Source organism: Rana temporaria, chromosome 2 (assembly GCF_905171775.1).
Source record: "Rana temporaria chromosome 2, aRanTem1.1, whole genome shotgun sequence".
Lineage (NCBI taxonomy): Eukaryota > Metazoa > Chordata > Amphibia > Anura > Ranidae > Rana > Rana temporaria.
The window spans coordinates 223,382,479-223,409,319 of NC_053490.1; the positions used below are offsets into that span (position 1 = coordinate 223,382,479).

Sequence of the window (26,841 nt, forward strand, 5' to 3'; positions counted from 1 at the left end):
CAATTGTTCAGATACACTGTTTACCTTAAAATTAAATTTGTTTAATCGACATATATTCAATCATATAACATAGCATAACATAAAAGTTTATTTAAAACAGCAATGTAAAGATCAGTGAAGTTTTACAAAGTGCAATAGTCTATAACAACCAAGCAGATGTACATTTATTGTATTGCAGTTAGATCACTAAAGATAAATTCTGAATGTACTGAATGATTATCCTGAATTACGGCCTTTTGTGCATTGCTATCTCTGTTTTGAATATGTAATCCCAGCAATGAAAACTCACTTCTCTACTTTTACTGATTACAAACAAAAACGTATTCCAGGCATCACATAATGTAATTATAAGACTGGATCTCAGTTTGCTAGTCTATACTATACTTTTACCAACCTAATTGAACTCAGTGACCATAACCTATTTTGTTACACAGCAAGCCCATACCCCACAAGAAAACACATCCTATTTTCCTAACATACAGACTGTGGAATTCAATAAGTCCCTAACAACATGTTTCTGGTACTATGGCCCTTTAAATTGGTCAGTGCCAGATTCAGAAATCCGATCTGCACGTTTTGGTAGCTTTACCAACATTAGCTGAGATTCAGGTAGTTCCTAGTGTGCCAAATTAAAAAAAATATATATCCAGTTCGTACATAACAAAACTGGAAGGAATTCCAACCAACTTCAATTTGGCCTACAGAGACAAGCAGGGTGCCTGTCTCTATATGCTGTGTGGCAAAGAGGCATGTTTGTCGCAGCTACCTCCTCCCCTTCCCACCTACAACTGGTTGTTAGGGATGCGTTTAGCTTCACAGCTGACAACCTCCTAATGACCAGTGCCACTCAGTGGGTGGAGCCTGATGGGGAAGCTGAGACACTAGGTCTCCATTAGGTCTGAATCCTCCCTATGATTAATAACAGTAGGCAGATTCTCTAGCCAATATCAGGCTGTCTGTTGGCTAAGGACACACCCACTGCTGTCAATCACAAGGGGATTGGACCTGACGTGGAAGTAATGTGGCTCCACCCACCCATCTTCAAAGCTCCCTACCATGCCACTGTCTGTGTGACAGCTGCAGTGTCAGGAGGAAGCACAGATTAACAGTATTTTAATTCTAGCCTTAGCGCTACTCCATATGTGATGCATACCCCAGAATTGTCTACAACAGGTACATGACTATGGGTTTGATTTACTAACACTGGAGGGTGCAAAATCTGGTGCATCTCTGCATAGAAACCAATCAGCTTCCAGGTTTTAACATCAAAGCTTAATGGAACAAGCTGAAAGCGGAGTTCCACTCGTTTGTAAGTTTATTAAAAGTCAGCAGCTACAAAAAGTGTGGCTAGTGCTGACTTTTATTAAACAGACACTCACCTGTTCAACGATCCAGCAATGCAGCCGCCTGAAGCCTCACTGCTCTTCCCCTCTTCTCTGTATCACTGTCATTGCAAGCAAGGGCACCCAGCTGTGACAGCTTGCGGCTTCACAGCCAGGGCGTGCACTGTGCAAATGTGAATCACACTAAGCTTTCTTAGTGGCTAGACAATCTTCTGGGACCTGTGCGTGTCCCAGAAGATTGCAAAGAGGGAGGAGGAGAGGAGGAGTCGCAGAGGTGGCGAGGCAAAGGAAGCAGGGAGGGGGACAGGAAGTACCCGTCAAAACAAGGTACACACCCCCCCCCAAAAAAAATGACATGCCAAATGTGGCATGTAAGGGGGCAAGGAGTGCTTAAAGTGGAAGTTCCACTTTTGGGTGAAACTATGCTTGAAGTTAGAAGCTGATTGGCTACCTTGCACAGCTGCAGCAGATTTTGCACTCTCGAGTTTTAGTAAATCAACCTCTATGTCCCCCTCACTGACATTTGTCATGTGGAGGCATGATGGAATTCTCTTTATGAATTCCCCTGAATATATTAGGTTATAACAATTTTTCTGGCAAATGCCATGTTGCCGGATTGCCATTTGAGGGCCATGAATGCATACATACAAAATGTCCACATTTCATATTTCCACTCAGTTATCAATAACAAACTATAGAGAGCTCTTCTCCCAGATAAATGGAATCCAAACCACTAGCTTTTTTTTCCTACTAAAATGTTTAAATCACGAACATACAGTAAATGTTGCTTAGGTGTGAAATCTTTACTTTCCCATGTAAAATTAACATTTAACCGTTAAAGCCTATTTTATCATGAATCATTACTTTATCTCATGAAGTGTTATTTTATCACTACCTCAAACAGCTCTTGATCCTACTCTCCTCCATAAACATCTATTGAAGCTCACAGCCTAAAGCGAACATTGTATTAGCAGTGATAACCTGCATGGTATTTTTGTGAATTGACATTTACATTGACGTTATCATAATGGTTGATAAAATAAAACTGACAGGGTTATAATAGCACTTATAGTGGAGAACTACTACTACTTACAGAGTAGGCTGAATGAAGCATGTTTTGCATTTTTCTGAATTGAGATAGATCTAAAGGTATAAGCTAGATAAGGTATGGTATTAAGAAAACAACATCCAGACAAGAGAAATATGGATTTGTGAGCTGAGCCTTAGATGTATTATGATTCTGCCAGTTATAAGTCTGTTTATAAACCAGTAACAATTGACTGAACATCCATCTTATATTAGTAATTAGTATACTTATCCTTAAGACTGTGTCATAATTAAAGGTTATAGCTATACAGGTCATAGGCAAAAAAAAAAAAAAGTATCATAAAGCACATAAAGAAATGTTCTCTCAGCACTCGGAAAGATTTGTATTTTTCATAATCTAACCTGTAGATTAGCTATAATTTTCTGTTAATATTATGCAGATATTTTGACCCCTGTGGGGGTTTTGTAACCCTCTATTAAGGCGTGCAGCTAATTTTGTTTTACTTTGTTAGCCATAGACCACACACAGATAAAACAGATTGGCATGTTGTTAATTATTGGTTGTGACATAATGGATACATAATGGATGGGTGGTAATCACCATGTGAAACAATTCATATTGCATGAAGACAGAAAGTTTCTGAGCATATGCTAGAAAACATTTTGAGATCCTGGCATATTGCTGTTAAGCACCTGCCAAGTACTGTGTTGCACATTTATGTTTTTTTTTCTTTTCAGAAATCACTGGTGTCAACAATTAATTATAGATTGTTGGCAGTATGTGAGCAAAGTAAGCCCTCCTCAACACTGCATAGTATATGACAGGAAAGGGAGAACATGCTGTCAAATGCTTGATTCCGTAGCATTGGCTGTGATTTCAGAAGCAGAATATGAGCATGAAACTGAAAAGGCCTACCGTTAACCAAGTAATGTGATAGTCTGCCTCCACTAGCAGACGATCATATTGCTTCTCAACTTTCTAGAACAGTTTGGAATTGAAAATTAAACAAATTATAAGTTGATATGGAGAAGCTACCAACAAAACATTTCTGGGGAAACTGCTGCTTTGTTACAGTATCAACCCTATAACTATGGTTCCATGACCTAGAATGTCAGGGCCACAAAAAAATTAAATAGAGAAGTGGCCCCATCGGATTGTCACCCCTAACATCCACTTATTTTATAAATACATTTTACTCTAAATAGAGGGCTATGATAATTGTTAAGTGCATGTCTCTCTATGGCTGCTTTGCTGGTTCTTTCTGTTTTGTGTTTCAGGTGACAAGCTGTCTGCTGTTGCTAGGAAGATTTACCTCAGCTGCAGAGCACTGGATTGGTGACAAATGCTTTGGTGGGAAAAATATAGCCAATGAGTGTAACCTTTTACTTATATCCTTTTTCTGTAACTAGGTGGAGTCGGCATTTACCTCAGGTCTGTCAGCTGGACTCACCTCTGGATTCTCCTCAGCCTTCCTTTTGGATCTTTTGATCTGCTCTCCAACCCTCCCTCCCCTTTGTTATTTCCCCTCATTGCAGTCCAAGTTTACGTTGGTAATGTCGCCCACTTTGTGGCTGGACAGTAATTGATACGCTGTTACTTGGTTGGTATACGATGTTGCTGCATGAGTCCTAGTGACTAAGCATGTTGGTCTGTTATTCGTTAACAACAGTTCTGTTTGATATTGAAGGTCCATATTTTTGGGTAATGTCGCCCACTTTGTGGGTGGGCAGTGGTTGGTAAACTGTTATTTTGTTGGTAAAATTGTTTTAAACCCGATAAAGGGGCCGCGGCATAAACATTTCCACAATCCTTGTTGTGTGTTTATTTTATTATTTAGGTATGTTCTTATGGTATGATGGGTGTTAATGAGATGTACAATCCCATATACTTTTCTTTTATATGTTATTATTATTATCATTATTATTATACAGGATTTATATAGCGCCAACAGTTTACACAGCACTTTACAATATAAAAGGGAGACAATACAGTTATAATACAATAACATACAAGAGGATTAAGAAGGCCCTGCTCAGAAGAGCTTACAATCTAATAGGGTGGGGCATGAGCTGATGGAAGTGGTAAAAGATTAGTTGGAGACGTGATAGGCTTCCTCGAAGATATGAGTTTTCAGGGATCGCCTGAAGGTAGCAAGAGTAGAAGATAGCCGGACAGGTTGAAGTAGCGAGTTCCAGAGTATGGGAGAGGCTCTGGAGAAATCCTGGAGAGGAGCATGGGAGGAGGATACAAGGGTGCTTGAGAGTAGAAGGTCTTGAGAAGAGTGGAGAGGACGGTTTGGGTGATATTTGGGGACAAGATTGGTGATGTAGGTCGGGGCAGAGGTATGAATGGCTTATAACTGAAGGTGAAGTGAAATATATGTGCTTATAATCATTTACAGAACTTTACTAGATTAGCTTGTATGTGTTGTTTGACAGGTCTAATCTTCATTTCAGACATCTTGTAGGAATAATTCAAGCCTTTTCCAGTAGCCCAGTTCACACCGCCAGCATAGGAGTCATGTTGTCCCATCAGCCCATTCATGTTTGCACTGTGGCAGTCAGTGTACCACCACCCTCCTTTACACAGGCTGCAACATTTGGCTTTAGTGATGTTATTATCCTTGGTGGAGAATTGCATATTACCATGACCACTGAAAGAATCACCTGCGTTGCCCTCAGTGAAGGCTCCAATTACCAATTGATACCTCTCCGCCTCTCCTAGAACTTGGAAAGTTGCATACTTGGCAAAATAGTTTATGTTGTCAAAGCTTTGGAGATCAATACGAATTTCCCATGTGCCTGATGATGTCAGCATATGAAGGTTACCATTGCCAAGCCAGAACTCAGACAGGCGACTCCCGAAACCATTCTTGTAGGAATTCCAATCACGGACAAAATCAACAGACTGGTCATAACGTCTCTGGAAAATCCAGCCTCCTCCATCAGTATGCATAACACACAACACTTTCATGGTCTTCTGACCATCTGGGTATATGGTGTACCAATCACTTAGTGTTGTACCCTGCTGCAGAAGTTCCTTGCAGTTTTTTAGTTTATACAAAGATTCGGTTAAACCCGAGTCTCCTCTCTCTCCTTTTTATCTTTTCTCTCCCACACCTTTTTGACCTGGAGGACCAGATTTTCCTGCAGTGCCCTGATTTCCCCTTTCTCCTTTTATACCAACAGATCCAGCTTCTCCTTTTTGCTCGGGTGATCCAGGAAAACCAGGACATCCTCCGAGAATGGTCAGTTTATCTGAGTCGCCAAGTCCCATGATCTTTACATCTGGACAAGTATCATCAGCACTACAGACAAAGGCCGCTGCACAGAGTGCTATGAGCCATGGTACCCACATGATTACCTATATGATTCCTTCTTCTTGCCTGGACTCCACTGCTCTGAAGTTGTTTATTAATTAGAAAAAAAGAACAACACTGAAATATTATGAAGATAAAATATTTAAATTACACTTATTACAGTTTGAGCACATTACCAATAAAAACAAGTTCAACTATTTCACCACCTATCAATATACCTTTCTCATATACACTTAAAATTAAGTTCCCTTCAACTGTTTTGTTTTTGATGGATCGATTCTTATTTTGGCCCAGGAAGGAACTTTCCTTATCAAAAGATGAATTGTTTACCCAAAACTGATGGAACTGGGAAGGGGAAATTAAAGTGGTTATAAAGGCTGGAGGCACATGAAGGTAAAAAACCTACTGTGTGCAGCGGCCCCCTCAGCCGCCCCCCCCTCAATCCTTGCCTGAGCTCCCTCCAATCCAGCAATGTTCACAATAGCCTTGGCTGTCCCGGCATTCTCTCTTCTCACTGGCTAAGACAGCAGCAGGAGCCCATTGGCTTCCACTTCTGTCAATCAAAGCCAGTGGAGGGTGGGGCAGAGCCTTGGCTTTATGTTTGTTATGGACGAATAGAGCAGTCTCTTGGGAGCGAGCATGCAGCAGTGCCCCCAGGGCAAGTGGCTTTCTCTGGGGCACTGTTTGAGGGGGAGGAGCCAGTAACAATTTGCTGGGGACCTGAAAAGAAGAAGATCGGAACTGCTTTGTACAAAAACACTGCACAGAGCAGGTAAGAATAAAATATTTGCCATAAACAAAAAAAAGAAAAAAAAAATCTAAGCTTCAATACCACTTTCCATGGAAATAGAAAGGGAATGGAAAATAGTGAAGTATAATAGGTTAGTAGGTTATATCTAAGATTTTAATAGCCATATTTTTCACAGACATAAATTAATTTGCCATGTACAGTATGTGATGTAAACTTAAAGCTGTATTGAACCCAAAAGCAAACAATTATTATTTTGCAACCTACCAATTCTTAGATGTGATGGTTGCATTCATTTTATTTTTAGGCTTTATTTTTTCTATAATTATCTGTGATTTGGTCAGTAAGTCTGTTGTTTTTTTGAAAAACAAGCTCTTTACTACTTCCAGATCTATTGCTTAGGCCGCGTACACACGACCGGTCCAAACTGATAAAAACAGACCGTCCAGTTTCATCGGTCCAAACCGACCAGTTTCATCGGTCCAAACCGACCGTGTGTACGGCCCATCAGACTTTTGCCCTTCAGACCAAAGTTTTAGAACTTGCTTTAAAATCGGACCGATGGACGGCTGACCATCGGTCAAAACCGATGGTTAGTACACAAAAGCATCGGTTCAAAACCCGCGCATGCTCAGAATCAAGTCGACGCATGCTTGGAAGCATTGAACTTCGTTTTTTTAGCACGTCGTGTGTTCTGACCCGATCGGTTTTTGAACTGATGGTGTGTACGCACATCAGACCATCAGTCTGCTTCAGCGGTGAACCGATGAAAACGGTCCTTCGGACCATTCTCATCGGATGGATCGACCGTGTGTACGCGGCCTTACAGGGACGATTTAAACCATTTATGATCAGATTTTTATTTATTTATATATCCCCCCCCAACAAAAAAATAAAAAATAACTATTTACTGTAACTGCTTATAAAGTATTATCCAGAGGTCAGCTTAAATTTGCTAGTGTATTTACATCTGCTAGTACATCTATCCCCCCCACTAGACTAACAATGCTGCTGTCCAAATGTGCCCCCTGTTCTCCTTCATCCAGAGTGGGGGCACTCTAATACAGGAGGTGTGTTGCTGGCCAGATCACCAGGTGATAATAATAATTGGTGAGCTGCAGTATATTCAATTTTTAGTTTTGGGTTTAATACCGCTTCAATGTGTGTAAACATTTATGCTATGTATTAATTTAATGATACCGAAAGGGCCAACACACCCAAAAGTGATATTGTATTTATATTTGAAGTTTGGGCTAAATCAGGCAGCTTCTTATATAATCTGAATATTCAGACATCAATATCTCCCTGCTATCCTTTCTGGTAACTTGGGGGCCTTGTGTGTTATGACTCACCTTTATATGTTCCAAGTCGGAATATAATGCAATCCCATGTAAAAGAACACACCCATGGCAACCAAACAGTAATGGTGGTTCCAATGCTGCAATACAGGCACCCAGTAGTGCCAGCATATATTGTAGGTTTAGGTGCATTTCTCTGCAGCCCAGAAACCTTGGGGATGCTTTATCTGGTATGTTTAGACCCTCTCCGCTAGGGTTGCCAAATGCCATGCACCTGCACTCCCCCCATCTATTGCATGTTTCTATTGGTCCATTCCTGGCATATTTATATTAGACATGTGCATACTGAAATATTTTGTTTCGGAATTTCGTTTTCGCCCGAAAAATTTATTTATTTAGGGCCTGATCCACAAAAACCCGGCGTAACTTAATTTTTCCCGTTTAAGTTACACCGCCGCAAAATCTCTACCTAAGTGCCCGATCCACAAAGCACTTACCTAGAAATTTTGAGCTGTGTAACTTAAATCCGTCTGGCGCAAGGCGTTCCTAATCTAATGGGGCGAGTCCCATTTAAATTAGGCGCACTCCTGCGCCGGACGTACTGCGCATGCTCCCGACGCGATTTTCCCGATGTGCTTTGCGCGGTTTTACGTTTCGCCGGGTTTTGAGAATCGCGACGGGTGTAAAAAAAAAAAAAAAAAGAGTTGCGGCGGAAAAAAAAAAATAAAAAAAAAAATGACAGCAACGCGGGATAGAAGGGTATACTTTTACAAGGTGTACTAACTTTGGGCCTGATCCACAAAAGGGATACGCCGGCGTATCTACTGATACGCCGTCGTATCCCTGTTTCTATCTATGGAACTGATCCACAGAATCAGTTTCTCATAGATAGGCAGAAGATCCGACATGTGTAAGGGTCTTACACTGTCGGATCTTAGGATGCAGTACCGCAGCCGCCGCTGGGGGCATTTCTCGTCGAAATCCAGCGTCGGGTATGCAAATTAGCACTTACGGAGATCCACGAAGCTTTTACGCTTCGTTTTTTCTCCGTAAGTATTAGTGTGCCGTCGCAAAATTAGGGCTGCTTTTACAAAGTGTAAAGTTAGTACACCATGTAAAAGTAGACCCTTCTTTCCCGCGACGCTGTCAAATTTTTTTTACAATTTTTTTTTTCCCGCCGCATCTCTTTTTTTTCCCTACGCAACTTTTTTTACCCGGCGCGATTCACAAAACTCGGCGTAACGTAATTTCGCGCAATGCATGTCAGGAAAATCGCGTTGGGAGCATGCACAGTACGTCCGGCGCGAGAGCGCGCCTAATTTAAATGGGACTCGCCCCATTAGATTAGGAACGCCTTGCGCCAGACGGATTTAAGTTACACCGCTCAAAATTTCTAGGTAAGTGCTTTGTGGATCATGCACTTAGGTAAAGATTTTGCGGCGGTGTAACTTAAAGGGGAAAAATTAAGTTACGCCGGGTTTTTGTGGATCAGGCCCTTTACACCTTGTAAAAGCAGCCCTAATTTTGCGACGGCAAACTAATACTTACGGAGAAAAAACGAAGCGTAAAAGCTTAGTGGATCTCCGTAAGTGCTAATTTGCATACCCGACGCTGGATTTCGACGAGAAATGCCCCCAGCGGCGGCTGCGGTACTGCATCCTAAGATCCGACAGTGTAAGTCTCTTACACATGTTGGATTTTCTGCCTGTCTATGAGAAACTGATTCTGTGGATCAGTTCCATAGATAGAAACGCCAGCGTATCCCTTTTGTGGATCAGGCCCTTAGTTACTCCCGAAATGTTTTTTTTTTATTTGTTTCGTTAAAAAATGCATTTGTTTGAAGATCCAAATTAATTAAGGTCGAATCTGTCATTGAAGGCTTATGGTGTCTGTCGAATGTTCTAAGAAGATTCGACGGAGCAGCTAAACTGTACGATGCAACAGTCGTACATTTCCGGTCGAATGTTCTGCCTACAAGCTTTAGAAGAATTATAATGTTATATGACTAGTAATAATTATATTTATTAATTATTATTACTAGTCAACCAACATTCAAATTCTTCTATAGCATATGGGCCAAGCATTTGACCAGAAATGTATGATTGTGGCGTCCTACAGTTTAGCAGCTTGTCGACTCTTCTTAGAACTTCCGACAAACACCATAAGCCTTCAATGACAGATTAGACATTTGTATGTTTTTCGCTGCTTCGTTGAATTTTCCTCGTTCATGTCCAATGGTCTACCCCAACACTGTCTCTATAATGTCGAATCTTTTCACTCTATGTTGAATCTTTCCTCTTTATGTAGAATAATCTTGGACTAATAGAGTTAGGTTAGGCACATTCGACCACAGGTTTCATAGACACAGATTGCTATTGTCAGCGTCATGTCGAATCTCCTATCTATATTGAACTGTTGTAGCAACGAAAACGAAAATAAAGCATTTTTTAATGTCGGATCTTTCGGATTTTGGATTCTGCGCGTTTGTTTTCGTTTGTTAAAACGATAACGAAAATACCCGAAATTCAGACAAAAAAGCATTCGGACGAAAACAAATGCACATGTCTAATTTCTGTTGGCCAAATACTGGGTAATAAGATTATGTGAGAAGCAGAAGAGGGTGCACATGCACTTGACACTCAGGCCTCGTACACACAACCGTTTTCCTCAACAGAATCCATCAAGAAAGTTCTCTTTTTCCTCGACGGGAGTCTCAATTTCCTCGTCAGGCTGGTTTTCGACGAGAAACACGTTCATGTGTATGCTAAGAAACCCTTGCATGTTCAGAATAAAGTATGAGACGGAGTGCACCTTCGGTAAAAGTAGCGTTTGTAATGGAGATAGCACATTTTTCACGCTGTAACAGTCTGAAAAGTGCAAATTGTCTCTTACCAAACTTGTACTTAACACGCAGTAACATGAGTTTAGCAAAAGCATTCCCAAGGGTTGTGCAAGTGGAATCGAACTTCCCCTGCCGTTGTATGTGTTGTACGTCACCGCATTTGAGAATGAGGGGATTTGGTCTTGACAGTGTGTACGCAAAGAAAGCTTGTCAAGTTTCTCCACAAGCCTGACAAGGAACTCGTCGAGGAAAACGATGTTTCATTTACGACGAGTTCCTCGGTTGTGTGTACGAGGCAGTCGTGTTGAAACTTACTGGCTAAACCAACTTTGGACTTAAAATCAGGCAGGCTGCTCGGGTGGAGAAATGGTGACAGAGAGGGTGTTTATATAAAAGAGGTAAAATTAATGAAACCATAAATACATATTTATTAAACATATAATGGGGTTATTTGAGGTCAGCCATGATAGATGCAAATTCTGCCTTTTTGTTGTCTCTTTGAAAATCAAGCTAACCATCTTTACTTTGTTATTGCTAGATATGCTGTATAATGAATTAAAATGGCAAAACTTCTAAAGAGAATGTTTTGTGATGTAATAATATAATGGAATAATAAATGTTAGAATTCCAAGGCTAACAGGAAATAGAAAACATGTCTTACATACATAAGCATACAGCTAGTAATTGGATTCTAATCTGAAGAACTTTATTTACGCATTTGCTTGGCGATTTTTAAGCTGTTTCTTTACATTTAGAGATAGCATTTGTGAAAATTCATGAAACTCTAAGACGTGATGATCCCTTCGTCAATATGTGATTACAGGGTTATGTTCAATTCAATTACCTCTTGGCTCATGGTACAGCTTCTCGAGTCCCTCAAAAGGGTGATCTGTGATGAATATTCGCACAGTATCAAGTGCACTCATGATAACAGGTTCCTTGGCTTTTAACTCCCTTTTGAAGGCCTGAAAGTAAAAAAAAAAATTCTATAAGTAGAAATAAAATTTCTTCAATGAGCAATTCCTCATAAGGAAGCTTAAATACAAACACTATACAAGAGCTCTCAATGCTACTAGTAATAACAATAACCAAATAATGAGAACACAAACACTTTAGATATAAGTAGACTCACTGAGAGTAGAGCCCATAAGGATGCTACTGGTTTGCCTTGGGAAAGAAAAATTAGCTGCAACCAAATAAGGTTAATTTTATTTTGGGGTGCTAGTATTTTTGGTGGTAATTATTTTGATCCACATTGATGTCAACAAAGAAGATAGTTCCTTAGAAACAGAAGATTCAATTTCCAAAGCTGAGTTTACTAGCACATTCATATTTTATATCTGTTTTTACAATGGTACAAATAGAGATTTTCCTTACATTTTCCCATGTAGCCTCCAGTGTTATGACTGACTGAATTGTCAAGCAAATACATATAGAACTTAAAATGGAATTAAACCCAAATAATTCTCCCACATTTAAATGATAGGTAACAACACCAACCAATAATTTATATAGGAAATGCTTTTATTGGGTCACATTACTTTTACTTTCACACCAGAAAACAACCCAGAAACATCTAATGGGTTGGGGACAGAAAAAAATCAGAGCAGATTGCATGTCCTGGTGATGTTGCTTCAGCTTTTTCTTCAGCACTTCCCCATCCACTAGCCAGTTAGGGGATTTCCTCCACAGTAAGCTGTGTGTTGACGCATTGACAGTTTATTTATAAGAATAGGCTTTGATTTTTGTTTTCTTTTTGGTTTATTGACACTTCAGGGTATCATACATGACATGAGTTATAGGTACCTCTATATAACTAAAAATAAGGCCCCTGATAAACAACACTCTATAACCTACTTGTTCTCCAATCCATTTTTCCTTGTAAAGTCACTTTCTTCTTTTCAACAGAAACTGAAATAAATCCCAATTTGTTAAAAGAAAAGAAAGAGAAAAAATGCAGAAAAGGCAAATGTAAGAAAGATGGTGATTAAAATGTACTAAACGCACTGCAAATGTTGTTCTCATTTTCTGCACACAGCTGCTGACAAAGGATGAACCTCGGTAACTACTAGCACAAACATATTTTGTGCAGTCAAATTCAAGGTTGCAGCAGACACATTTTACCAATTGTTTTTTTACTTTTCCTTTCATTTGGATTGTGAAATATCAGTGTTTCTAAGTTATACGTGTTTATTGTTGTCTTTTATATCCTGTCAATATATTTTTCTGTTTCTAAAAAGAAAACACACCACTAGAAAAAAAATTGAGCCTGTGTTTCATTTGCTCTGTCGCTCATTTCCCCATGCCCTATTCATCTGAACTTTTTAAGTAGTACTCTTGCTGGACTGGTCTAAAAGCATGAGAGCTGCAGAGACTTGCTGCACTTCTCCTGCACATTGGGGACAAATAATTCCCCAGAAAAAAATAACCACTTCAGAATAATGTGAGGTACTAGATGGTATTTTTTTTTTTTTTTAGGGATATACATGGCAAAGGAATAGTCTCCGCAGAAAGGATTGTAGTGGGCTACAGGACAGACAAAGTGATGCATAATGGAAGTGTAAAAGATGGACAGCAGGCATAATTTGGGTGGAAAGCAGCCAGAGAAGTGCATGTTAGGGTTCAGGATTCACACAAGAGCAGACAATAGGGTTGAAAAGCAGACACATACCGTATTTATCAGCGTATAACACACACCTTTTCCCCCTAAAATCAGGGGAAAATCGTGGGTGCGTGTTAAACGCCGATCCATGCTGTAGAAGGGAAGAGGAGCGAGCGCCGCTGAATTACATAGAGCCGCGATCTCCTGTGTACCCGGTGCTCCGTCACGCACAGCCACACCTCCTGGTGGTGCCTTCTGACTATAGGACATATGCATCCCACTGTCACACCATTTGGGACAATTCTGCATTGGATGTTGAGAATAGAGATGGGCCCGAACACCCCCCCCAGCAGAACTTCCGAACAGGAAAAAAGTTCTGCCCAAACAGCAAACTCCATTGAAGTATATGGGACTCGAACAGGAGAAAACAAAAGTGCCAATTTTGAAGGCACTGAGGGACATGCATCAATGCATTTTTAAAAAAAAAACAATAGTTTTTTCAAGAGCAGTGATTTTAATGATGCAACAATAAAAATGAAAAATTCTTAAAATATATTGCCTGGGGTTCTCTTTAGTCTGCCTGTAAAGTGGTGCATCTGTGGCATGTATAGAACATGTTTCAGCAAAAAAAAAAAAAAAAAAACTAGCCAAATCACATTTAAATTGACTCACAGTTGCAATTGCCGACATCTGGTTATTTAAAAATTTTGTAAAAAATAAACAGTGCCTGCCGCACTGGAAAACAGAAAAATAATTGATCCGCCCATCCTGAAGGCAACATACCGAATTGACAGTTCTTACATAGGTAAGGGCAGGGTCACCTGGCGATGTCACCAGGAGGCCCCGCCCCTTGCAGCGTGCAGTGCATTGTGGGGTATTCACCAGGTGAACACCTGCCAAACACCTTACAATTTGGGTGTTCCCTGAATGGAGCTAAGAGCCAATGTTTGACCGGAACTTGGGACAAACTATTTGTCCCAACAATAGTTGAGAAGATACAGTGGACAGTAGGATGTATGAGCTGAATGTTGAATCTGATTGTCACTCTGTTCCACTGTGTGACATGATTGAATGTCCTGTATTAAGGTGGCAAAGTGTGAAACTGCAGCCAAAGTCTCTAACTGCTTGTCGCCCAAATTCTGCTGCAAAAATTTTGGTACAAATGTCCAACATTTATAGGGAAAAAGGCACAATAAACCTTGAATTCAGTTTTTGATTATTTTTTATTGCAAAATATACTATATATATATATATATATATATATATATATATATATATATATATATATATATATATATATATATATATATATATATATATATATTCATTAAACATGTTGGTTTTACCAAAAGAGTTATGTTTCATTAGGAAATTAAAGATATGACTTAAAGAAAGTAAAGTAAAAAGTTTTAGTAATCTATGCAGAGAAGACTGATGGAAGCTTAATAAAAGTACATTTTAATTGCACCACCCTTGAACAAAAGATATTATTTCACCAGGGATTCATTAGCTTCCTCTCAGCTTTTAAAATGAGTATTTTGTATTATTAGTATTAGATTTTGAGGAGCTGGCATTTAACTCCAAAAATGAATTTTTTAGACATTTTATATCTCCCAGGAAATAAAATTAATTTATCAAACAAGCTCCGACAAAACCATGCCAAAGGGAGGCAGACCAACATTGATAACAGAATTAGCCTAAATGAATGTCTAATTTACAGCTAACGATTCTAAGCTAATTTTATTGAATTCTTGAACTTCTCCCACAGTTTGCGGGTCCTGCTGAGAAAATCGAACATGCATAATATATGAGCTGACAAATGAACAAGTAAACTACTTTATTTAAGTCTTTCTATTTGTCATATGCGCGGGAGCCATAATGGCATTCTGTCCTGAGCTTTAATAATGTATATTGAGTAGGTCATTTAGGATCTTAAACTAGCTGTTCATTAATGGTCTCAAACAGCAAATATCTATAAATTAAAAAAAAAAAAACTGTATGGAAGCTGGAAATTATTTTTTAATTATTTAAAACAAACTCTTTTATTTTCTTTGAAAAATACAATAAATCATTTTCAGAACAATGTAACTCCAAGGGGCCTATTTATTTTTCATCATTTCTTTTTTTCTTATCTACATTTTTGCTCATTTATAATGTTGCTCTGGGCAATTTCTTCAATTATTCTATTTAAAATTAAAGCATAGATTTTTTTTCTTTAATTACACTTTAACTCTTTAGCTGCTGGGCCTTCTGTTTTTCACCTCAGGTGGCTGGACCATTTATGCTATTTTTTACATTTTCCAACTCTTTTCACTTAGAGGTTTGAGAATTTGTAAAAGACTTTTTCTTCTGAACATGTTTTCAAAACAATAAAATTATTATTGGGGAAGGGATCACTGCTCCAGGTGAATGTATGGAAATTGCACTCTCCTCAAGGTGGAAGCATCTGGTGCAGGCTAAGCATATAGCAATTAGAAGAGGGAAAGTCTGGACAGCCGCACTCCAATAAAAACACCTTTATTGTGAAAAATAACAAAAGTACAAACCACAGCAGGTTACAGGATAAAAAACGGACACATTTCACACTCTCAACAGCACTGTTGAGAGTCTGAAACGCGTAATTTTTTTATCCTGCACCCTGCCGGTGTTTGGACTTTTATTTTTTTGCACAATAAAGGCGTTTTTATTGGAGTGCGGCTGCCCAGACCTTCCCTCTTCTAATAAAATCATTATTATCACACATAAACACAATACAGGCATACCCCGCTTTTAAGTACAAAACGGGGTTAATTTACTATAGTTGGAGTGTGCAAAATCAGGCTCACTTCTGCATAGAAACCAATGGGCTTCTAACCTCATCTTGTTCAATTAAGCCTGGTAATAAAACCTGCAATCTCATTGGTTTCTATGCAGAAGCCAGCCTGATTTTGCACTTTCCAGCGATAATAAATAAACCCCATTGTGTACTTAAAAGTGGGGTATGGCTTTATAACCCCCCAAATGCTTACTAAATCAGAGAGATAAAACAAAGCTGAGTTAGGGAATAGCAAATATTTGTTGTTTTAAATTGTGCCTTTGTATAAAATACTAAAAATATAAGTTATGCAAAATTGTAAATAAGTGATGTACGCTAGAAAACTCCAGCCTGGCTTCACGAGCGTGTTATGGGTCACACAGTTTATTTAAATCCATGTCATTTCATGATCCACAGTGTGGTGCATAGCAGTGCCATTCATTATGAATGGGAACCATCTGTTCATTATGGTATGCTAATTAGAAAAAAACGATTCATGTTTGATTTTCTGTGCATAGTGGTGCAATCTGTTGGAATGGGTTGTTCATTGTAGCACAATGAATGTCATCACGTGTAATAATGTTAAGGAAACACTGTCACTGTGCATATTCAGAGCAAAGTAACAGTGTCTGTAAAAAAAAGGTCTCTCGCCTTACAAGCATTCCCAATAGCTCTTTCCCCTGTCAGTCACCATCAAAATACCCATTCTTTGCTGGTGTTTGTGCCCAGTGGTGACATCACCAAACCATCATGTGACAGTGCCTGGGTCTACTAATTGGCTGTTAGAACCAAGCACTGTCACTTGGGAATAGGCAACATGTGGAAGGAGATTTTTTGAGGGATAAGTGTTAGTTGGTCAGGGGTAAGGTTGTCCTTTTCATAGACACAGCTTTAAATGGTCAAAGTGACTGCATCCCTGTAATATGCATATGGTAAAGCACTGCAACACACTGGGCATAGGTGAAAGGGACATAACTGCATCCTTTATTTAGCATCAAATTAAATTAAGCTGCTAGGGACCTATTAAGACTATTTATTGTATTGTGTAACATGCATCAATGCACACCTTTAAGTGCTTTGGGGTGCCAAAGCATAGTATATGGTAGTTTGGCAACAAGCCCATCATGCAGCACTTTAGAATACACATGTGGTGTGTAGCAGCATGCTGCATTGAATAAAAAAGTAATGTGTGTTTTTGGGTGCATTGGAATGTTATGGTGTATTGGCAGTCCATTGAAATTAATGGGCTGAATTGTCACAATGCACATTTGAATGATGGAAAGCAACAGAGATTTACCACATTTACTAAGCTCTGGGGAAAATGAGTGCAACTCCAATTACAAAGTTCAGTACACAGTCTATTTACCTTTAGTAATGTGTGTTAGCGTGCATGAAATTAACCAACACACAATGTAAAAGTGTGAAGACAGACTAAAATGTTTCCATGTGTTGAGTGTAATGCACATTTGTATGTTATGTGTGTGCATGTATATGTTATATACTGTATATATTATATCAATATTATATTTATTTTTTTTTACTTTTTTTTTTCTTACTTAAAGTGGTTGTAAAGTCAAAAGTTTTTTTTATCTTAATGCATTCTATACATTAAGATATACAACCTTAGTGTGGAGTGGCCCTATCTTTGGGAGGTCCTGACTCGATTTGGGGTGGGTCCCTCATTTTTGTAATGGGTCCAGCTACTGTATAGCTCCCCATCGGCGAGAATGCGTGTCAATGGAGAAGTGTCGGACCCCTTCCATCTCGCTAGGGGTACTCGGCAAGGGTGCCCTTTGTCACCCCTGTTGTTTGCCCTGGCTCTTGAACCATTGGCCATACATATTAGAAATATGCAGGATATAGTGGGGTTTCAGAGGGGGCCCAGGAAGGATGTGATCTCCCTCTATGCAGATGATACACTGATATATCTGGGAGACACAGGTAGTTCCTTGCAGAACGTAATGGGCCTGATTGCTGACTTCGATCGTCTATCGGGTTTTAGTATCAACTGGAACAAATCGGTCCTTATGCCTTTAGACCCCCTGCCGGGCCCCTTGCCTGACTGTGCAAAAGACATTGCTGTAGTGAATGAATTCCGATACTTAGGCATACAGGTTACGCCAGTCCCTTCCCAATACCTCGATAAAAACCTGTCCCCGCTGTTACAGAAACTTCGGCTGAAATGCTCAGCTTGGAGGAAACTGCCTTTATCCGTGACCGGAAGAGTTAACTTAATCAAGATGATATGGGCACCTCAACTCCTGTATATTTTCCACAACTCCCCGATCTGGATTACCCATAGATGGTTTACTCGTATAGACTCGCAGTTTAGGGAGTTGATCTGGGGTGGGGGATTGGCCCGTATCAGTTTGTACTCTCTGCAGCTCGCGAAAGACCAGGGGGGTATGGCGGTTCCACATTCTAGGTTCTATTTCATAGCATCACAGCTCCAACATCTTGGTAATTGGGGGGTAGTAGAGGACTCTGACCCGATTAGGTCCCTGATAGTCCCGGTGGATTCCGATCTCCCAGCACTGGTGTACCTGGAGGCAGGCCTCACTCAATTCCCTAATGCTTTTCCCACAGTTGATCTACTGAATAAACTATGGAAATATGTGAGAGCCATCTTAAAAGTTAAAGCAGTCTGCCAGTTTACTCCAATATGGAGAAATAAATATTTCAGGGAACTCTTTAAACTGAGGGGTTTCGACCCATGGGAGGCGATGGGAATACACTTTATCACCCAGTTGTTCTCCGGAACTGTATTTAAATCCTTTGCAGACCTTGGAGAGGAATTTGGTCTACATATCTCCCAATTGTAACAATACCTGCAACTGAGGCATGCTGTGCAGTGCGAGGGTAGACTTTCCCCATTAGTTCTGACAGCGCACCCTCTGATGAGGGATGTGCTCTCCACGGATGAAAGGGCGGGCATGATATCGAGGGTCTATGCAAGGCTACTCCAATCTACGCATGATGCAAGTAAACTTCCCTGTAGACGAGGGTGGGAACGTGATATGGGGCCTATAGACGGGGAAACTTGGGAGTTGTGTCTGACATCCGCCCCATTGGTCTCTGTATCAGCGTCACAGAGGCTCTCACACTTGTATCTATTACACAGGGTATACAGAACTCTGGCTAGGTTGCACAAGTGGGGCTTTAGAGACACCCCCTTGTGCCCAAAATGTGAAGCACATACTGGAGATCTCTTACACATGTTGTGGAAATGTCCAAAGCTTTTCAGGTATTGGAAATTTGTCCTTGATACTATAGCCCAGGTATTTCAGATACCAGTTATTACTGACCCAGTGGTTTGCCTTCTTGGTGCCTTAGAGTTACCTGATTTGTCACTGAATGGTCATACTGCGGTGTTACGTACACTTTATCTTGCCCGCAAAGAGATTGCTAAACTATGGATCACTCCGAGAGTACCAACAGGCGCACAATGGGTGAAGCAGGTTAATAATCTATTAATTCGTGAAAAATTAACGTACCAACACCGCAACGTTTTAAAGAAGTTCTACTCAATGTGGCAGCCATGGTTAGACGTCCCGGGATTGGGTCCTCTCCAACTGGTGAGAAACAGATTACTGCAGGGATGAGTACTTAATAAGACAGTGAAGGACAAGGTGAAGGGGTGTGATTATGCTGAGAATGGGGTGCGAGGAATGGGGTGTGCTACAATTCCTCCCTGCGAATTGAGGGGATGATGGGACTATATTGGTGGTCCACGGCTTAAAAAACAAAGATCCTTCTTTCTTCTTCATTTCTCCTTCGTCCTTTTCTTTTCCTTTCCTTTCTCTTACTTTGCTATCTTGTCTCCTTTCCTTTTCTCTCTATTTCTAGATTGTTTAATCTCTCGGTTCCTGGGTTTATTGGTTAATATTGTGGTGCACAGTCAGATTCCATCTATGAAGCAACACTTTATACAATGCAGTGCTTTAAAGTATAACATCTCCTCCTTTATGCTCCGAATGAGTAATTGAGGATCCGTTTACCTACTATGTATGTATGTGTTGCTCGGAAAATAGGTGTATACCAGTTTGGGACTACACCCTGATTCTTTCCTCCTGTAACTGCATTCATTGCTGATCTGTCTGTGTATATATATGTGATTGTATTTCTATTTTTTTTTACAATAAACTTGTTTCTGATTTAAAAAAAAGATATACAACCTTCTGTGTGCAGCAGCCGGCCCAGCACCCCCTATTCATCCATTTCCAGATGATGCCTTTTACAGAGAAACCCCCTAATACTCACCTGAGCCCCATCTCTCTGCAGCGATGTCCACGAGTGCCTCGGCCATCATGATTGGCTGAGACACAGCAGCAGCACCATTGGCTCTTGCTGCTATCAATCAAAGTCAGTTGGCCAATCATGAGAGAGAGGTGGGGTGGTCGAACCAGGGCTCTGTGTCTGAAAGGACACAGGGAGCTGTGACTTGGCTCGGGTGCCCCCATAGCAAGCTGTTTGGGGCACTCAACAGGAGGGAGGGGCCAGGAGAGCCAAAGAGGGACTGGAGAAGAGGAGAATCTGGGCCGCCCTGTGCAAAACCACTGTACAGGGTGGGTAAATATGATATGTTTGTTATTTTTAGAGTAAAAAATGTACTTTACAATCACTTTAAGTACTGTCACCAGGAGGTGACAAAGTCCTGATGACAGTACATAGTTTAACTGTGACAGGTCCACCTTAAGTAAGACCAGACAAAATAAAGACATGATGCCAATCTCATTGTTCGTTGCATTTGGGAGACTACAGCACAAGAATGAGCAACGATAGTGGGGGAAGGGAAGAAGACATGTTTTTTTTCTGCAGCAAGAACGAAAAAAAATCTTAAAGTTTCCTTCATACTGCATAACAGAACCCTTGAGTGTGGCTTGATTTTTAAGGGTGTACCTAACTCAAAAAACTAAAAAATGCACTAGCCCCCCCCCCCCCCCCCAGGAAATTTTTAAGGGATATCTGTGCATAAAAACAAAAAAAATGTCCCCTAAAAATTCCTACCAGATCAACAATCTTAGCATGTAGCCTGGCTGGACAGGAAAAGGGGAGAAAAAGTGCAACAACATGGGGGTGGTGTGCCAGTGTGGACATCTCCATGTTGATAAGGACAAGGTCCTCATCCCCACAACAATTTTCCCATGGTTGGTCTTATGCTGATGGGGGGGGGGGGGGCTTATCAGAATGTGGAAGCACCTTTTAATAACAATAATACATAGTAACCCTTCTCATTCAAGATTTCGGATTTAAAAATATTGAAACAAGATTGTTAAAAAGCTTTATGCAATTTTAGTGATTGGGTTTTCATCTTTTAACGCTGGAGTTTTACTCAAACTCCTACTGTAGTCTGTACATTAAAAATGTATGACTAAATGTCCATATCATAAAAAGGAAAAGAGGTAAAGAGGAAAATCACTTCCCCTGCCTTTTTTTTTGGGGGGGGGGTGAGTTTCTGCTTCTTTCTAATAAAAAAAATCTTTTTTTTTTCTATTTTTTATTATAATTTTACAATACAGTCACTGGTAATTATATTAGTAGAACAGGTTATGTCCAGCCACTTTGCTAATCAGCAGAGGAAAGGGGGATTAACAGAGAAATATATGTCACAAGGATGTGCCTTTCATTGTGCAAAAACAGTATAAAAATATAGTGAGCACCACCACATGTCAGTTTTTACAAAAAATTTAGGGACATGGGTTTACATTGCACATATAATTTCCACTGTTGCAGGAGCCTGACATTGCACCCACGATACACTGATTGTGCGTGCAATACTTTGCAGGTTCTGGTAAAAAAACTAATTATATTTTAGTTCAGTTATATAAGTCAATATGTGATGCATTATGATAGTTTTGGCTCTTATGCCGCGTACACACGATCGGTTCGTCTGATGAAAACGGTCTGATGGACCGTTTTCATCAGACGAACCGATCGTCAGTTTTTTTCCCATCGGTGAAAAAATGTAGAACCTGTTTTAAAAAGATCTGATGGTTAAAAAACTGATAGAAAAAAACGATTGTCTTTGGGGAAATCCATCGGTTAAAAATCAACGTATGCTCAGAATCAAGTCGACACATGCTCGGAAGCATTGAACTTCATTTTTCTCAGCACGTCGTTGTGTTTTACGTCACCGCGTTCTGACATGATCGGTTTTTTAACTGATGGTGTGTAGGCAAGAATGATGAAAGTCAGCTTCATCGGATATCTGATAAAAAAATCCATTAGACCGTTTTCATTGGATGAACCGATCGTGTGTACAGGGCATTAGGCATTACTTGAAAACAGTATTATTTAGGCTAGAATTACCCTTTAGAACTCAAAAAAGCTATAATAATGCCTGGCACAAAAATCTATAATAATGTTGAGTCTATACATGCTGCATGGAAACATACAGGTCGAGGCCAAGGTCAATGAGCTTTTGTTCATATCAAGAGAGTTTTACACATTACAGAATGCAAATTCTACTTGAAATAGGACTGGAGTTGAGAAATGTTGCTTTAAATCTTGTGCATGAGTAATATAAGAGCAAAAGAAACTTAAAAGAGATTCTAATTCTACCCCACTCTGCTAATAAGTGTCTGTCTGTTCCACTGTTGTGGAAATTCTCCTTATTTCATGTTCTAGTAACACAACAGAATGGGGGATAGCAGACAAAATGAATACAATAAAAGTTGGAACTAGGGTTATATTTTGAACGGGATGCCATAAGTCAGCCAATAATTACATTCAGTTCTGCATACTTTCAGTAAGAACAACAAGAGCTAAGCAGAACTCTGCTGTAATAATAAAAAATCCCTTCCCTTCCTGTTAGAAAAAAGATGGTCCCAAAGCAGTATTCACCATCCCCACACTCTATTGTTCCACTGCTCGTTGTCTTCAAGTGCCAGGCATTATTCCTCTTCCAGGTTAAATGATGACATCCAGCATCATTCAAGCCACTTCCTGTGAGCCAAGGGAGTCAAAAACATGCCCCTTGGGGGTGCATTATGAAGATGCTCATGGCTCACAGAAAAATGATGCAGAGAAAAGAGCCCACATCACTATGTGAACCCATTCATCATAGAGGACCCTAGCGACTGGACCAAAGACAAAAATCTATACAAAGAATGTAAAAAAGAAAATAAATGGTTGTGCTCCAAGGGGTAGTAATGCATCACTGGGTAAGCACTAAAATTGTGCTTTAAAGTGTAACTCTACTTTTTTTGGCAGCCACACCAAACACTAATTCGTTTGTTAAAGCACAGTGTATCATAAATAAATGGCATAAAAAAAAAAGCTTCCCCCTTTTTTCCATCCTCTTTTCAGCAGCTTCTTGTTTTAATGCATGTGGCCCAGCATTTATCAGGACAGGTTTCATAACAACAATGGACCAAGTCTGCATAATGGATATTAAACTAATGACTTATAGTTTACAGACGCTTTTTAGGTGCTTTTTTTTAGAGCAAAAATGCCTGTAAAACTCCTCCATGTGAAAGTGGCCTTAAGAATAATAAATTCCTTTGTTACACTCATAAAGTATTGTTGTGTTAAAATAAGCAAGATAGCTTTTAAAAAAACAGTTTATGCTACTGATTTGATAAAACATTTAATAAAAATTAAGCAGTATTATTGTGCAGTTCAGTACAGATTAATATTTAGTCAAACAATTACTGTTAAATGAATCTATTTGAATGTGTGCCTTTAAGAAAATTAACAACTTCTCACAGTAGAATTACTTGGTGCTTTGCCTAGTTTCCTTCTGTGCATGACTGTGGCATGCTCACATGCATTCTATTCAACCTGGAGCATCTATAATTACTCTCTGGACCTGGTGAAGGCTGCAGGGCAGCCAAATGGTGGGTGTTGTGTGCTGCTGTTTTATACAGTTTGTCTCCTGTACTCCAGAATTGCCTAAGGCAACATGAATCAGAAGATTCTTAATCCTATCTGTAGAGAACCAAACACAGCAGCATAAAAAAACGGAATCTCACATGAAATATCAGTGTGCTACGCATCATTTTCTGCTCAATTACAATCTTAAGAACCCTCACAATTGTTGATACAGAATCAACCTAATACTTTTGTGTATATTAATCTTTACTTCTCCTATTATTTTTTAAAGTACAATCCAACCAAATAATTCACTAATGTGCACCTGAATATTTTCCAATCCAGTTTCCAGATAATTATACAAAAATACAATTTTGTAAAATACCCTCAATCCAGTTTAAATCCAACTTCAGCTTCATGTGTTTTTACATCACATAGCTTGTGCAATGTCTGTCTGGGAAATGTAACGTGTTGATTTACTACAGGCAAATGGACTGTGCCCTTTGCGAGTGCCATTGCACTCATTTTCCCCAAAGCTCAGTGAATGTGGCAAAGTTGTGCTGATTTCCATCCTCCAATCACGTGCAAGCCAAAAGGCAGCTCTTTTTTTTAGCTTTCCTTGCACCTGATTGGGTATTCTTTACAAAGGTAAACTTCTTTCTCTCTCCTTTTAAAGCTGTGTGCAAGATAACTTATGCATGTTTCTATGGCAATATAGAAGGGGTAGCCGGCAGCAGCTCCTTTTTTTAGCTGCATGACAACCTACATCAGGGGTCTCAAACTGGCAGCCCTCCAGCTGTTGGGAAACTACAAGTCCCATGAGGCATTGCAAGGCTGACAGTTACAAGTATGTCTCTCACAGGCAGAGGCATGATGGGACTTGTAGTTTTGCAACAGCTGAAGGGCCGCCAGTTTGAGATCCCTGCCCTACATCATCCAGGCTGGTGACCTGGCTGTCGAACCCCCTGTAGTTCTCATCACTACAGGCAAATATTGTACCATGGTCGGGAGGTGTTACCAGCAATGGTCTGCATTACAAGAATTTCCCACCCACTCCTACTCCAGTTTTTATTTAACAGGTTTTCAGCTGTGAAAAGATGGCCCCATGTGCAAGGAGCCTAGTTGTGATGCAATTCTCTTTTCTGTGTACCACTCTTTACATATCGCAGCAGCTTACTTCATTTATTCTATTTTTATTTAGTTTTGACTGAATGTATTTAAAAACGTTTGCTTCAAAACATCTTAAGTTCCTTCATGTTTGTCCCATTTGTCTTGTCATTGTTTTATACGCGGGTTCCTGTAGCTGGTGTAAGCACTACACGGCTCTTAGCCAGTTTTGCAGAACTTCATTAATTATGCCTTTTCACAGGGTCCAATTCCAAACAAGACAGAAATGTATCCGTACCACTTGTACTTAATTAACATAACCACAATAACTGCTGTATACAGTATGCGTTCACATTTATTGTATTGCCTTTCATTTATGTATCTGCTTTATGTATACTTTCAGAATGTTTTCACTTTTTAATTCTGACATATAGAGAATGGCTTTTGTTTTACTGCTAAAAAAAACCTTAGCATATGGCAAATTTGCTTAGCAGTGCACAGGTGTTCCTGGAATAGTCTGCATCCTGATAAAATGCCATAAGCTGAACATTAACATGTAAGGTCCTGTTCGTCTTTTTTTCTGCAGACATCTTTTCTTAAAGGGTAACTGCAGGCAGCAAATATAATTTAGCAAGCTGTTATAGATAAGTGTGCTTTACATTAGTTTCAATAAAAAGCCCACCAGTGGCCTGACAGGCTGATAGACAGACCTACGATTGAGCGGAATGGAGTACATAGCAGAGCATGTGCAGTACAGAATAAAGGATTTGTGAAGATGTTGGTTAGTAGCTGTGCACTGCTGTGTGTGCTGCACATTGCAGATCTCTGGACAAGGGAAACCAAAATGGAAATTGTGGTGGTGGAAAGGTACTAAAAAAAAAGGATACATACAATAAAAGGCACCTTTAATGCTATCCAAGAAACACTGCCACTGTGCTATGGTCAAAATATTTTTTCACATTTTACATAATTTCCTCCTGAGCCCTTGTAGTTAGAGTCAGCAGGGCTTTATAAAGGCCTTTAGGTGGGACTATCAGCTCGTGGTAGTTAAAACAGGAGTTGTAAGAGAAAATATGCCAGCCTGAAGTTTTTAGGTATCCTGATTTGGGGCATTGAGAACTCCTAGTTGCATATTTGCAGATGCAAGAACAAGGAATTCCAATAGACTAGGTAAGAGGCAATAATAGGGATTTGTAAATTTGGCCAGCCTGATTCACAGAATCATTCAATGCAGGTAAAAGTTAAAGAGTTAAAGCGGTTGTATACCCGCAACTATTTTTTTTTTTACACCTGAAAGGCAAAAGGCATAATGAGCTATTATGCACCGCATAGTAGCTCATTATGAAATACTTACCTTGGAACGAGGTGTGTAGAACTTACCTGGTCCACGCTGAGCGTGTCTTTCGGGTATCGCCGATTCAGCGCTGTGATTGGCTGGAGCGGCGATGTCGTCACTCTCGCGCATGAGATTTCATTCCGGTAAGGTCCGGTGGCTGCCGGGCCTCTAGCCGAGGATCCCCGCTGCGCATCCACCGCTGCAGTCAGCGGCGCATTGCGAGGGGAATATCTCCTAAACCGTACAGGTTTAGGAGATATTCTTTATACCTACAGGTAAGCCATATTATAGGCTTACCTGTAGGTAAAAGTGGTAGTAAAGACTTTACTACCACTTTAAGGTGCCTCATGTGTCTTAAACTACACGTTTCTTTGTTTCACTGGAGTTTACCGTACTTTAATACATGGGAAATTAAGAATAGGCAACAATTAAAGAACTCATAGTAAAAAAACTATAAAAGGTGATGGTTTGTTGCCATCAGAACGAGCAGGTGGGTTAATTCCAATTTAGATAGAATTCTAAGACGTATAAATGTACTTTAAAGAATTTGTCCACTCTCAAGAATAATTTGCTAAATGTTACACTGTTTACT

At 39.8% G+C, this 26,841-nt stretch overlaps 1 protein-coding gene and 1 pseudogene across 2 annotated transcripts in view; both read right to left on the reverse strand.

Moving 5' to 3' along the window:
* DMD (dystrophin) overlaps positions 1 to 26,841 on the reverse strand; it is a 2,981,380-nt gene that overhangs the window by 700,532 nt on the left and 2,254,007 nt on the right. For both annotated transcript variants that reach the window (XM_040336499.1, XM_040336500.1), the window contains one exon: positions 11,443 to 11,563. In XM_040336499.1, the coding sequence (XP_040192433.1) occupies positions 11,443 to 11,563 (121 nt within the window). The remainder of the gene's footprint in view (positions 1 to 11,442; positions 11,564 to 26,841) is intronic.
* On the reverse strand, positions 4,598 to 5,964 carry LOC120926516 (annotated as a pseudogene).